Source organism: Zonotrichia albicollis, unplaced genomic scaffold (genome assembly GCF_047830755.1).
Source record: "Zonotrichia albicollis isolate bZonAlb1 unplaced genomic scaffold, bZonAlb1.hap1 Scaffold_73_unloc_1, whole genome shotgun sequence".
In the NCBI taxonomy this organism is placed as follows: domain Eukaryota; kingdom Metazoa; phylum Chordata; class Aves; order Passeriformes; family Passerellidae; genus Zonotrichia; species Zonotrichia albicollis.
Genome location: NW_027428459.1, coordinates 47,007 through 62,110, shown reverse-complemented (window position 1 = coordinate 62,110; position 15,104 = coordinate 47,007). Strand labels below are relative to the sequence as shown.

General features: G+C 51.8%; 1 protein-coding gene across 1 annotated transcript; it reads left to right on the top strand.

The window, feature by feature from the left end:
• The first annotated feature begins 7,289 nt into the window (after positions 1-7,289).
• Positions 7,290-9,245, top strand: LOC141727991 (uncharacterized). Its single transcript, XM_074534287.1, has one exon. The coding sequence runs from the start codon at positions 7,297-7,299 to the stop codon at positions 8,623-8,625; it is 1,329 nt and encodes a 442-aa protein (XP_074390388.1). The 5' UTR covers positions 7,290-7,296; the 3' UTR covers positions 8,626-9,245.
• Positions 9,246-15,104: the final 5,859 nt, after the last annotated feature.

The following is a 15,104-nucleotide window of genomic DNA, read 5'->3' as shown; positions in this document are numbered from 1 at the left end:
GATACCCGAAGCCTGCTAGAGAAGATTCGGCGCCCTCCACAACACAGTCTGGTCCCTTTTCTTTTCTTGTGTTGGGGAGTGTTTTTTTTTGTTACTTGTAAATAAATAGGTTTTGTTTTCCACTTTGCTCCTCCGAGAAATTCCTTCCCGAACCCGGTGTTGGGGGAGGGGTGGTTGGAGGTTTGTTTTGTTCTGGGGGGCTCCCTCTTGGAGATTTCCCCTAATTTGTCCTAAACCAGGACAATAAATTTTTTGGTGCATTGGCCGGGAAACGGAGGCCAAAAACAGTGGAAAAAAAACCTATAACAATAATATTTTGGTTTTGGTTGTTTTGTGGGCATATTGGTGATTCATAATGTCATTTGGAGTGGAAGCTTGCCGGTTTTTCTGGTCCCTAGGGGCTTTTGAAGTTTTAATACCTTTGTGGTCCCTAGGGTTATTTCCTTACCCCAAAATAGCTCTGATGTTGTCCCTAATAAGTAGCTTTTGTAAGCGGGGGGCACTAACCAGAATAATCATTGTGCTGGCCTTATGTGTGATGATGTGTCGGATAACAGTGCTGGACTTTATTTCAGGAATGTATGGATTGTTGTCATGGTTGTGTACTCAGTTTGTTTGGGGAGAAGAAGAGGAAGGGGCTTTTCAGCCTTTGTCTTCCTTCTTCTCCTACAAATTGTTGACATCTCTATTAGAAAATACTGACTTTCCCCTGAGTTTGAAAGAAACCATCTTTCTGGCATTTAATTTATTAAGCCTTGTCTATACTGTCTGGAGTGTATATAAAATGAAAGCTGAGATTTCTAGAGGGGTTAGAGAGACTCCTGATTCAGGAGTAAAACAAAGCAGGAAAAATCTTGACTGGAGTGGGAAATGGGAGGATATGGGCCACACTTTAAAGGAATTTTCTGATCCTATAGACTGGGACTTTCCATCTGATCAAATTCAGAATCCAGTCGAGGTGGCAAAGTATTTGAGGGAGAAGTGCCATGGTAATACTAAGGAAGAAAGGATTACTGTAGTGAGCTGGGCCTTGGCGTTTGTTTACCGTACTCTGCTAGATACTGTGGAGCAGCAGATAGCAGAAAGGGAACAGGGAGATAAGTTGGTTACTATCCCAGTGACCCAGGCTGCAGCTAACATCCCAGGCTCCAGGCTAGCAGCTGAATCAGACAATAGGCCCCAAACCATGGCTGTTGCAGCTAATACAAGAGGTGGAAAGTGTAAAGACAAGACCGATCGGAAGGTGGAGGATGATGACGATGATGCAGAAGAAGGACCCTCACCAAAATCAGAGGCCACATCAAGGGGCACAGAATCTGGAGCCAATATTGACTCCTTTTCTCTGAAGGACCTCAGAGGCCTAAGAAAGGATTACAGCCGACAACCTGACGAATCTATTATTAGTTGGTTAGTCCGCCTTTGGGATGCTGCAGGGGAGGTTACGATTTTGGATGGTACTGAAGTGAGGCATTTGGGATCCCTGTCACATGATCCTGCCATCGATCAAGGTGTGATGAGGGGGGCTAACCCTCACAGCCTCTGGGAACGGGTCCTAAGAAGCGTAGCAGAACGGTACCTGTGTACTGATGATCTCTATATGCAGCAGACACGGTGGAAGACCATAGAACAGGGGATCCAACGCCTGAGAGAGATGGCGGTCGCAGAGCTCGTTTTCTCAGATGACACAACAACTAGGAATCCGGACCTGGTACCATGCACTCCGATAATGTGGAGGAAACTTGTGCGACTTGGGCCACCTGAATACGCTTCCGCCCTAGCAATAATGAAGCGAGATGATACATATGAGACTGTGCTCGATATGGCAAAGAAGCTTCGAGCGTACGCAGATGCTGTGCATGGCCCAACTCATGCCAGAATTGCAGCAGTGGAAACCCGACTGCAAAAACTAGAAGACAAAATAGAGGAGAATCATAAGAAACTCCGGGAAGAGATTAAGGAGGACCTTATTGAAATCTCAGCCGTACAAATTAGAAGCCCTGGTGTCCAACGCCGGCGCTCCTTTGATGGGGAGAGAAGGTACATCCCACGGGCTGAGTTATGGTTTTTCCTGCGTGAGTCTGGAGAAGACATGAGAAGATGGGATGGAAAACCCACCGCTGCTTTGGCACAACGGGTGCGTGATTTGAAGAGAAGAGAAAGTATAACCAAAAAGATAGCAGCTCCGGTCGCTCGTAGCCGAGATGTTAAGTATGACGATGACGATGACATGTCCGATCCCCTTGAAGGAACTTCCAAGGCATATGCCCAAGGAAAGAAGGACAATCTGGCTTAGAGGGGCCCTGCCTCCAGCCAGGAAGAGGCACGGGAGAACCGGGTTTTTTGGAAGGTGTGGATCAGATGGCCTGGCACATCAGAGCCACAAGACTATGAAGCATTGGTTGACACTGGATCACAATGTACTTTAATGCCATCGGAACACGTGGGGACAGAACCTGTTTCCATTGCTGGAGTGACGGGGGGATCACAACAGTTGACGTTGTTGGAAGCTGAGGTGAGCTTGACTGGGAAGGAGTGGCAGGAACATCCAATTGTGACTGGTCCAGAGGCTCCGTGTATTTTGGGCATAGACTTTCTCCGGAATGGCTATTACAAAGATCCTAAGGGATTCAGGTGGGCTTTTGGAATAGCCGCAGTTGAGATAGAGGGTATTAAACAATTGAATACCTTGCCTGGACTATCAGAGGACCCATATGCAGTAGGACTTTTGAAGGTAGAGGAGCAGCGAGTGCCAGTTGCCACCTCAACAGTGCACCGCAGGCAGTACCGGACGAATCGAGATGCTGTGATCCCCATCCACAAGATGATTCGAGAGCTGGAGAGCCAAGGGGTGGTCAGTAAAACCCACTCACCCTTTAACAGCCCTATCTGGCCCGTGCGAAAATCTGACGGAGAGTGGAGATTGACTGTGGACTATCGTGCCTTGAATGAAGTGACTCCACCACTGAGTGCAGCTGTACCGGACATACTGGAACTGCAGTACGAGCTGGAGTCCAAGGCAGCAAAGTGGTACGCGACCATTGATATAGCTAACGCGTTTTTCTCCATCCCTCTGGCAGTAGAATGCAGGCCTCAGTTTGCTTTTACATGGAGGGGAGTGCAGTACACCTGGAACCGATTGCCCCAGGGGTGGAAACACAGTCCTACCATCTGTCATGGACTGATCCAGGCTGCACTAGAAGAGGGTGAGGCTCCAGAACATTTACAATATATTGACGATATCATTGTTTGGGGGAACACGGCAATAGAAGTGTTTGAGAAAGGAGAGAAGATAATTCATATTCTCCTGGACGCCGGATTTGCCATTAAGAAGAGCAAAGTCAAGGGACCTGCCCGAGAAATTCAGTTCTTGGGGGTGAAGTGGCAAGATGGACGGCGTCAGATTCCTGCGGATGTTATTAACAAAATCACTGCCATGTCCCCACCAACTGATAAGAAGGAGACACAGGCTTTTTTAGGTGCTATAGGTTTCTGGAGGATGCACATCCCTGAGTATAGTCAGATTGTGAGACCCCTTTATCTGGTTACCCGCAAGAAGAACGACTTCCATTGGGGCCCTGAGCAGCAGCATTTGGCAAAGGCTACCTGGTTAGTTAACACTCGAGGTTCCACCAACCGAGCGGGTCCTGCTCAGTCTGAGCTCCTTAATATAGTAGATGGGGATAAAGCCCCAGTGGCCCATGTCAGAGGTTTGTTGGGAAAGACAGTATGGATCAACCCTGCCTCGAGTACAGACAAACCCATCCGTGGGATTGTCTTTGCTCAAGGACCAGGTAATACATGGTGGATAATGCAGAAAGATGGAACAACACGGTGTGTACCTCAGGGAGACCTGATTGTGGGATGAGACTCATATATGACTGTCATTGTTTGTTGAATGTGAGACAGAAGGAAACTGTAAGTGTCAAAGGTTTGAGCAAGTAAGATGAGAGGAATGCGTAAGTGTCAAAAGGTGTGAGTAAGTGAAATGAATGTTTTTTATTGTATGTTCACGATATGGGATAAGGGGTGGAGTGTCGTGGGGTGACAGCCTTTATCCCAATATCGTGTGTTATGTCTGGCAGCTGTGCCTTTTCCCCCACCCCCCCCCCCCCGGCAGTCTGGCTGTGGCGGGATGGGGAAGAGAGGAGGAGGGGGGGGGGGGGGTGTGACCAGGCACTTTTTGGCTTTTTGCTTTTGCTGCTTGGCTTTGGCTAGCTGCTGCTTGCTTGCTTGCTTGCTTGCTTGCTTGCTTTTTTTGCTTTTGCGCTGTTTTTTTCTTTTTCTTTTGTTCTCTCTCTCTCTTTCTTACCCTCCCCCAAGATACTGGACCGGCTCCGGATCGGACCTGCGAGCTCCAGGATACCCGAAGCCTGCTAGAGAAGATTCGGCGCCCTCCACAACACAGTCTGGTCCCTTTTCTTTTCTTGTGTTGGGGAGTGTTTTTTTTTGTTACTTGTAAATAAATAGGTTTTGTTTTCCACTTTGCTCCTCCGAGAAATTCCTTCCCGAACCCGGTGTTGGGGGAGGGGTGGTTGGAGGTTTGTTTTGTTCTGGGGGGCTCCCTCTTGGAGATTTCCCCTAATTTGTCCTAAACCTGTGGGATGTATTTGATAGCAAATAAACCTGTCAGACCGACTGATTTCTCTCCCGTTCATGTTCAGTCCATTGCAGTTCTGTTTGCACAGTGCCGCCTCCCAGAGTGTCCCCTCAGAGTTGCCGCCCTTGGCCTGAGCCCGCCCCTTTCCCCTCACGGTTCCCGCCCTTTCCCTGCCCCCTTTCCCCTCACGGTTCCCGCCCTTTCCCTGCCCCCTTTCCCCTCACGGTTCCGCCCTTTCCCTGCCCCCTTTCCCCTCACGGTTCCCGCCCTTTCCCTGCCCCATTTCCCCTCACAGTTCGGCCACAGGGATCGGGGGGAGGAAGAGGAGGGAGGGAGGAAGAGTCCGAGCAGCTGCCACAGCAGAAGAGGAGAGGGAGCATCTCGTGCCCCAGGCGCTCCCTCAAAGTGCCACAGCCCCAGAAGCATCGCCCCACATCCCGCAGGTTCCTGGGGAGGGGGAGCGCGGCCCAAATATCCCGGGGGGTGCCTGGGTTTGGGGTTTGTTTCGGGGGGATGTTTGCAGCTGGCAGGGCCCCAAAGCCGAGCCGCAAATGGCCCTCGGGGAGACATCCGGGGTCTGCATTGGCTGCTCCCAGTATGAGCCCAGTTGCTCCCCCGTGCGATTCCAGTTTCCTGGGCAATCCCAGTAATAGCCTGGTCATTCCCAGTATGGGCCTGTGCACTCCCAGTATCATCCTGGTCACTTCCCCTGCCTCCCTGCCTGATCCCAGTCACTCCCAGACGAGGTCACTCCCTCCCAGTGATTCCCCATGATGATGCAATTGTCTCCCAGCATGGTCCCAGTTGCTCCCAGTTCCTCCCACTTTCATCCAGTGTGTTCTCCGTTCTCCCAGTTGTCCCTGGCATAGTCCCAGGCACTCCCAGTGTGATCCCAGTCTCTCCCAGCAATGGCCCGGTCACTCCCACTCGCCCCCAGCGTGTTCCCAGTTCCCCCAACACCTTCCCAGTCAGTCCCAGTTTGGTGCCAATCACCACCTGCATGGTCTCCGACCCTCCCAGTATATCCCAGTTGCCCTGAACATTCTGGCAGTCATTGCCAGGCACTCCCAGTCACCTCAGCGTGGTTCACTTGCCCCCACTTTTACCCCAGTTGCTCCCAGGTCCTCTAATTCAGTCCCCAGTTGGCTCCCAGCATGGGCCTGGTAGCTCCCAGAAGCCCCCATTGAGGGTCCAATCACAGCCACTCTAATCCCAGTATGATTGTAGCCACTCCCAGTATGATCCCAGTATGATCCCAGCCCCCATGAGTGCGATCACAATCTGCCCTGGGAACGCAGTGTGATCTGAAATGATGTCTGTACAAACTCACTGAAATCCCAGTGTCATCCCAGCGTGGTGTCAGTACAAAGCCAGTACAGTCCCAGTAACTCCCAGTATGACCCCGGTATGATGTCAGTACAGAACCAGTGCAGTCCCAGTCACTCCCAGTACGACCCCAGTATGATGTCAGTACAGAACCAGTGCAGTCCCAATCACTCCCAGTACGAACCTGGTGTGACGTCAGTACAAAGCCAGTACAGCTCCAGTCACTCCCAGTACGACCCTGGTATGATGTCAGTACAAAGCCAGTACAGCCCCAGTTACCCCCAGTATGATGTCAGTACAGAACCAGTCCAGTCCCAGTCACTCCCAGTACGACCCCAGTATGATGTCAGTACAGAACCAGTACAGCCCCAGTCACTCCCAGTATGATGTCAGTACAGAACCAGTACAGTCCCAGTCACTCCCAGTACGACCCCAGTATGATGTCAGTACAGAAGCAGTACAGTCCCAGTCACTCCCAGTACGACCCCGGTATGATGTCAGTACAGAACCAGTACAGCCCCAGTCACTCCCAGTATGATGTCAGTACAGAACCAGTACAGCCCCAGTCACTCCCAGTACGATATCAGCGCAGCCCCGTCCCTGGCAGCGCTGCCACTGCCGGGATCCCCCAGCCCTGTGTGCGTTTCCCCCTGGCGGATGTGCCGAGAGGAGCCCCAAGGGCTGGCAGTGGCCAGGCAGGGTCCCCAGCAAGGCCCAGTTTGGATGTGCAGCCCCCAGTTTGCCCAGTTCGCCTCTCCTTTGGCCCGGGCCGGGTTCACCCCTCCCGCAGCGGCTGGAGCAGCCGAGAGCCCCGCGCTGCCCATCCCGACCTGTCCCGGCTCCATCCGCGCTCCTGCCGCGGCTGCGAGGGCTGCGGGAACGGGGCACGGAGAGTGCGGCTGCTGCTGGGGGAGGAGGAGGAGGGAGGGAAGGGCAGGGATGAACGATGAGGAAGAGGCGGGGTCGGGGGGAGGAGCAGGGGGGAGGTTGGGCTGAAGAGGAGGAGCGGGAGGAAGAGGAAGAGGAGGGACAAAGGCGGATCGAGGCTGAGCGGACGGATCCACGCGGTCTGGAGCCCGGCCTGAATTCGCAGCCCCCGCTTGTGGGATCATCGCCCCCCGCATCGCGCCGGTGAGCAGGGACGGGAGCCCGGCCCTGATATCCCGGGGGTTCCCTGGGTTGGGTTTTTGGGGGGATGTTTGGAGAATGAAGAAGTCCAAGGCTCAGCGGAAAAGGCCCCTCGGGGGGACATCGGGGGGTGGCGGTGCCGTCCTGCCGGGGACGGCCTGGGGGGATCTCGTTGCCCTCGGCTGTGGCACGGAGACAAATCCCATGGTGTCCTTGTCCTTCCTCCCCCAGAGCAGGAGCGGAGCATGGAGAGCAGGGAGGACAAATGCCCGCGGCAGGAGCTGGTGGAAGAGGCCGTTTTGAGCGGCTCCACGGCGCAGGAAGGCAACGGGGAGGAAAAGGCGCGGAGATGCCGCACGAGGAGGGGCTGCAAACGCAGCCGGCGGGGATGTGAGGGGGAAAGAGCCGGCCTGGGCCGGGAAGGCGGCCGGAGACGGAGGCAGAGCTCGGAGCTGGTGCTCCGTGAGCAGCTCCGTGATGGGGAGAAGCCCCACACGTGCGGGGAGTGTGGGAAGAGCTTCAGGTGGAAGTGCCAAGTGATCAAGCACCAGAGGATTCACACTGGGGAGAGGCCCTATGAGTGTGGGGAGTGTGGGAAGAGCTTCAGCCAAGTCAACAATCTGGTCACGCACCAGAGGAGCCACACTGGGGAGAGGCCTTTTGAGTGTGGGCAGTGTGGGAAGAGCTTCAGGAGGAGCTCCCATCTGATCGAGCACCAGAGGATCCACACTGGAGAGAGGCCCTTTGAGTGTGGGCAGTGTGGGAAGTGCTTCAGGTGGAAGTCCCATTTGATCCCGCACCAGAGGATTCACACTGGGGAGAGGTCCTTTGAGTGTGGGGAGTGCGGGAAGAGCTTCACGCAGAGCTCCAGCCTGATCAATCACCAGAGGTCCCACCTTCAGGAGAATCGCCACGAGTGTACGGAGTGTGGGCAGAGCTTCCGATGGAGGTCGCAGCTCATCAGGCACCAGAGGACCCACACTGGGGATAGGCCCTACGAGTGTGGGGAGTGTGGGAAGAGCTTCACAGTGAGCTCCAGCCTGATCGTGCACCAGAGGATCCACACTGGGGAAAGGCCTTTCGAGTGTTCTGAGTGTGGGATGCGCTTCAGCCAGAGCTCCCACCGGAACAAGCACCAGAGGAGCCACACAGGGGAGAGGCCCTTCGAGTGTGACAAATGCAGGAAGAGGTTTCAGACCCGCGCCGATCTCTTCTACCACTTTCAGACTCACACAGAGGAGAGACCCTTCCAGTGCCCTGAGTGTGGGAAGGGATTCCGGAAGAACTCCAACCTCATCGCCCACCAGCGCATCCACACAGGGAAGAGGCCCTACGAGTGTGATAAATGCAGGAAGAGGTTTCGGACCAGCTCTCATCTCCTCAGGCACTATCGGCGTCACTCAGAGGAGAGGCCCTTCCGCTGCCCCGCCTGTGGGAAGGGATTCAGGCACAACTCCACCCTCGTCACCCACCGGCGCATCCACACTGGGGAGAGGCCCTACGAGTGTCCCCAGTGTGGGAAGAGCTTCTCACAGAGCTCTCACTTGACCCAACACCAACGGAGGCACCACTAAGGGAAGCCCTGTGAGTGCCCCGAGTGCGGGCAGAGCTTCGTGCGCTGCTCCAGCTCCATCCCCCACTGGAGGAGGCACTGTGGGCACAGCCCTGGTCACTCACATTCCCTGTGATCCATGCTGGGAACACACCTGGCTGCTTCTCCTTTCAATATCACCTTAATTTTTTTCTCTTCTCGTTCTCTTTGCACTCCAAAAGCCAAGAGAGATGAATCTTTCACTGCAAAACTACTCAAATCGCAGTGAAAACAGCTCACTCTTGCCCCAGAATGATGAATCCCTCCTGAGAAAAACTCCATGCCATACAAATTTTCCTCGATTCTATAGCCAGCCTGTGGTTTAGAGTAGTGGGATCTCAATTAGTGTGGTGGGGTGGGGATTGTGTGCAGCTGGGTGTGTGGGATGTATTTGATAGCAAATAAAACTCTCAGAGTTACAGATTTCTCTCCTGTTCATGTTCAGTCCCTTGCAGTTCTGTTTGCACAGTGCCGCCTGCTGAGCTCATTGTGTTTGTGTCCCTTTTTCTCTCCTGCCTCTCTTTGCCTGCTCTGTTTCTCTCTCAGTGTCTCCCTTGATCCTGGGACCACCAGAGACCCTGCCCTGATTTAATTGATCCATTGCCTGATTTAATTGACCCCTCCCCTGATTTAATAGACCCCTGCCCTGATTTAATTGACCCCTCCCCTGATTTAATTGACCCATTGCCTGATTTTATTGACCCCTCCCTTGATTTAATTTACCCATTTCCTGATTTAATTGACCCATTTCCTGATTTAAATTTCACATTGCCCGATTTAATTGACCCCTTGCCTGATTTAATTGACCCCTGCCCTGATTTAATTGACCCCTCCCCTGATTTAATTGATCCATTGCCTGATTTAATTGACCCCTTGCCTGATTTAATTGACCCCTGCCCTGATTTAATTGACCCCTCCCCTGATTTAATTGATCCATTGCCTGATTTAATTGACCTCTCCACTGATTTAATTTTCCCTTGCCTGATTTAATTGGCCCATTGCCTGATTTAATTGACCCCTCCCTTGATTTAATTGACCCCTCCCCTGATTTAATTGACCCCTCCCCTGATTTAATTGATCCATTGCCTGATTTAATTGACCCCTCCCCTGATTTAATTTTCCCTTGCCTGATTTAATTGGCCCATTGCCTGATTTAATTGACCCCTCCCTTGATTTAATTGACCCCTCCCCTGATTTAATTGACCCTTCCCCTGATTTAATTGACCCATTTCCTGATTTAAATTTCCCATTGCCTGATTTAATTGACCCCTCCCCTGATTTAATTGACCCCTGCCCTGATTTAATTGACCCCTGCCCTGATTTAATTGACCCCTCCCCTGATTTAATTGACCCCTCCCTTGATTTAATTGACCCCTCCCCTGATTTAATTGACCCCTTGCCTGATTTAATTGACCCATTGCCTGATTTAATTGATACATTACCTGATTTAATTGACCCCTCCCCTGATTTAATTGACCCCTTGCCTGATTTAATTGACCCATTGCCTGATTTAATTGATACATTACCTGATTTAATTGACCCATTGCCTGATTTAATTGACCCCTTGCCTGATTTAATTGACTCCTGCCCTGATTTAATTGACCCCTCCCCTGATTTAATTGACCCATTGCCTGATTTAATTGACCCCTTGCCTGATTTAATTGACCCCTGATCTGATTTAATTGACCCATTGCCTGATTTAATTGACCCCTCCCCTGATTTAATTGACCCCTGATCTTATTTAATTGACCCATTGCCTGGTTTAATTGACCCCTTGCCTGATTTAATTGACTCCTGCCCTGATTTAATTGACCCATTGCCTGATTTAATTGACCCCTCTGTCCCCACCGACCCTCCCCTGAATATTAATTATTTTATTTCCCAATTATTATTTTAATTTCCAGTCCCAGGAGCTGAAGTCCTGAGGGCTGGCAGGGAAATGTCTCTGTAGGGTTTTGCTCCGTTTGTCTTCAAGGTCGGGAACATCTTTTCCTGGCTGGGAGCTGGAATTCCAGACTTTTGGAATGTGTGGAGGGCGATAAGGACTGGGATTAAATATGGAGTGGGATCAATTAGGGACTGGGATTAAATATGGACTGGGATTAAATATGGACTGGGATTAAATATGGTTTGGAATCAAATATGGACTGGGATTAAATATGGACTGGGATTAAATATGGTTTGGAATCAAATATGGACTGGGATCAATTAGGGAGTGGGATTAAATAGATTTGGATCAAATATGGACTGGGATCAAATAGGAACTGGGATTAAATATGGATTGGGATCAAATCAGGACTGGGATCAAATATGGAACTGGGGTAAAATATGGACTGGGATCAAATATGGACTGGGATTGTGCAGACTGGGATAAACTGGACTAAGATTATTTAGACTGGGATCAAATATGGACTGGGAATCTTATGGATTGGGATCACACAGACTGGGATAAACTGGACTGGGATCAAATAGGGACTGGGGTAAAATATGGACTGGGATAAATCGGACTGGGATAAACTGGACTGGGATAAAATACGGACTGGGATAAAATATGGACTGGGATCCTACAGACTGGGATAAACTGGACTGAGATTATTTAGACTGGGATCAAATCCGGACTGGGATCAATTTTGGACTGGGATCAAATATAGCCTGGGATCAAATATGGACTGGGATGAAATAGGGACTGGGATCAAATATGGACTGGGATCAAAAATATATTGGGATCAAATGGACTGGGTTTCTACAGACTGGGATAAACTGGACTGAGATTATTTAGACTGGGATCAAATATGGACTGTGGTAAAAAATGGACTGGGATCAAATGGACTGGGATAAAATATGGACTGGGGTCAAATAGGGACTGGGATCAAATAGGGACTGAGATAAAATATGGACTGGAATCCTACAGACTGGGATAAACTGGACTGAGATTATTTCGACTGGGATCATGTATGGACTGGGATCAACTTTGTACTGGGATCAAATATGGACTGGGATCAAATACAGACTGGGATGAAATAGGGACTGGGATCAAATATGGAATGGGATCAAAAATATATTGGGATCAAATGGACTGGGTTTCTACAGACTGGGATAAACTGGACTGAGATTATTTAGACTGGGATCAAATACGGACTGGGATTAAATATGGATTGGGATCAAATATGGACTGTGGTAAAATATGGACTGGGATCAAATGGACTGGGATAAACTGGACTGGGATAAAATATGGACTGGGGTCAAATAGGGACTGGGATTGTACAGAGTGGACCAAATATGGACTGGGATTAAATAGGAACTGGGATCAGATATGGACTGGGATCAAATATGGACTGGGATAATCCTGACTGGGATAAACTGGACTGGGATAAAATATGGACTGGGGTCAAATAGGGACTGAGATAAAATATGGACTGGAATCAAATGGACTGGGATCCTACAGACTGGGATAAACTGGACTGGGATCAAATCAGGACTGGGATCAAATATGGAACTAGGATCAAATAGGAACTGGGATTAAATATGGATTGGAATCAAATAGGAACTGGGATAAACTGGACTGGGATTAAATATGGATTGGGAACAAATATGGAATGGGATGAAATGCGAACTGGGATCAAATATAGACTGGGATAATCCTGACTGGGATAAACTGGAGTGAGATTATTTAGACTGGGATCAAATGGACTGGAATAAAATATGGACTGGGGTCAAATATGGACTGGGATTGTAGAGAGCGGACCAAATATGGACTGGGATTAAATGGGAACTGGGGTCAGATATGGACTGGGATCTTATGGACTGGGATGAAATATGGATGGGGATCAAATATGGACTGGGATCAAAAATATATTGGGATCAAATGAACTGGGTTTCTACAGACTGGGATAAACTAGACTGAGATTATTTAGACTGGGATCAAATATGGACTGGGATTAAATATGGATTGGGATCAAATATGGACTGTGGTAAAATATGGACTGGGATAAACTGGACTGGGATCAAATATGGACTGGGGTCAAATAGGGACTGGGATCCTACAGAGTGGACCAAATATGGAGTGGGATTAAATAGGAACTGGGATAAAATATGGACTGGGATCAAATATGGACTGTGATCAAATGGACTGGGATAAACTGGACTGGGATAAAATATGGACTGGGGTCAAATAGGGACTGGGATCAAATAGGGACTGAGATAAAATATGGAGTGGAATCAAATGGACTGGGATCCTACAGACTGGGATAAACTGGACTGAGATTATTTAGACTGGGATCATATATGGACTGGGATCAGATATGGACTGAGATAAAATATGGACTGGAATCAAATGGACTGGGATAAAATATGGACTGGGCTCAAATATGGACCGGGACCATCCCGACAGGGACGGCTGCACGGGAACCGAGAGAGCCGAGGCCGTCCCACCCCGCCCAGTCCCTCCCAGTTCCCTCCCAGTTCCCTCCCAGTTCCCGCCCAGTCCCTCCCAGTTCCCTCCCAGTCCCTCCCAGTTCCCTCCCATTCCCTCCCCGTCCCTCCCAGTCCCTCCCAGTTCCCTCCCATTCCCTCCCAGTCCCTCCCAGTTCCCTCCCATTCCCGCCCATTCCCTCCCAGTCCCTCCCAGTCCCTCCCAGTTCCCTCCCATTCCCTCCCAGTCCCTCCCAGTTCCCTCCCATTCCCGCCCATTCCCTCCCAGTCCCTCCCATTCCCTCCCAGTCCCGCCCAGTTCCCTACCATTCCCGCCCATTCCGTCCCAGTCCCTCCCATTCCCTCCCAGTCCCGCCCAGTCCCTCCCAGTCCCTCCCAGTCCCTCCCAGTTCCCTCCCATTCCCGCCCATTCCCTCCCAGTCCCTCCCATTCCCTCCCAGTCCCTCCCATTCCCTCCCAGTCCCGCCCAGTCCCTCCCAGTCCCTCCCAGTCCCTCCCAGTTCCCTCCCGGTTCCTCCCAGTCCCTCCCAGTCCCTCCCAGTTCCTTTCAGTCTCTCCCAGTTCCCTCCCATTCCCTCCCAGTCCCGCCCATTCCCTCCCAGTCCCTCCCAGTTCCCTCCCATTCCCTCCCAGTCCCTCCCAGTCCCTCCCAGTTCCCTCCCAGTCCCTCCCAATTCCCGCCCATTCCCTCCCAGTCCCTCCCAGTCCCTCCCAGTTCCCTCCCAGTCCCTCCCACTTCCTCCCAGTCCCTCCCAGTCCCTCCCAGTTCCCTCCCCAAACTCCTCGGAGCCATCGCGGAGCTCCCGGTGCCGATCCCGATCCCAATCCCGAATCCCGGTTTCAGTCTCGGTTCCGGTCCCGATCGCGGTCCCGGTTCGAGTCTCGCTCCCGATCCCAAATCCCGATCCCAGATCCCGATCTTGATCCCGTTCCCGGTTTGATCCGGTTCGGTTCGGTTCGGTTCGGTTCACGGCACCGGGGATGAAGATCGCGATCTTTGGAGCCACCGCAGAACCGGGCGGGTCACGCTGGGGCTGGCGCTGGAGCAGGGTACGGGACACCCCGAAAACGGGCACGGGACACCCCAAAAATGGGCACTGGGATCCTGAAATTTGGGGGAATTTGGGACCCCAAATTCGGGAATGGACGGAGCCAAAAATGGACACAGGGAGCCCAAAAATGGACACAGGGAACCCAAAATTTGCGAGAAATTGGGGAAACTTGGGACCCCAAAAACGGGCACGGGCACCCCAAAAATGGACACTGGGACCCCAAAATTTGGGGGAGTTTGGGGGAATTTGGGACCCCAAAAACCGGGAACAGTGGGACTTGGATCTGGTGCTCCGTGAGCAGCTCCGTGAGGGGAGAAGCCACACACGTGTGGGGAGTGTGGGAAGAGCTTCAGGTGGAACTGCGAACTGATCGAGCACCAGAGGATCCACACTGGGGAGAGGCCCTTCGAGTGTGATAAATGCAGGAAGAGGTTTCGGACCAGCACCCATCTCCTCAGGCACTATTGGAGTCACAGAGAGGAGAGACCCTTCCAATGCCCTGAGTGTTGGAAGGGATTCAAGCGTAACGGCAACCTCGTCACCCACCGGCGCATCCAGACTGGGGAGAGGCCCTACGAGTGTCCCCAGTGTGGGAAGAGCTTCTCACAGAGCTCTAACTTGACTCGACACCAATGGAAGCACCACGAAGGGATGACCTGTGAGTGCCCCGAGTGCGGGCAGAGCTTCGTGCGCTGCTCAACCTCACGGATGTGGATTGTTATGGGCTGGCAGAGAATGATGTATTTGACAGCAAATAAAAGTCTGAGACGTACAACTTTCTTTCACGTTCATGTTCAGTCGGTTGCAGTTCTGTTTGCACAGTGCCGCCTCCCAGAGAGTCCCCTCAGAGTTGCCGCCCTTGGCCTGAGCCCGCCCCTTTCCCCTCACGGTTCCCGCCCTTTCCCTGCCCCCTTTCCCCTCACGGTTCCCGCCCTTTCCCTGCCCCCTTTCCCCTCACGGCTCCAGCCGGTTCGGGGAG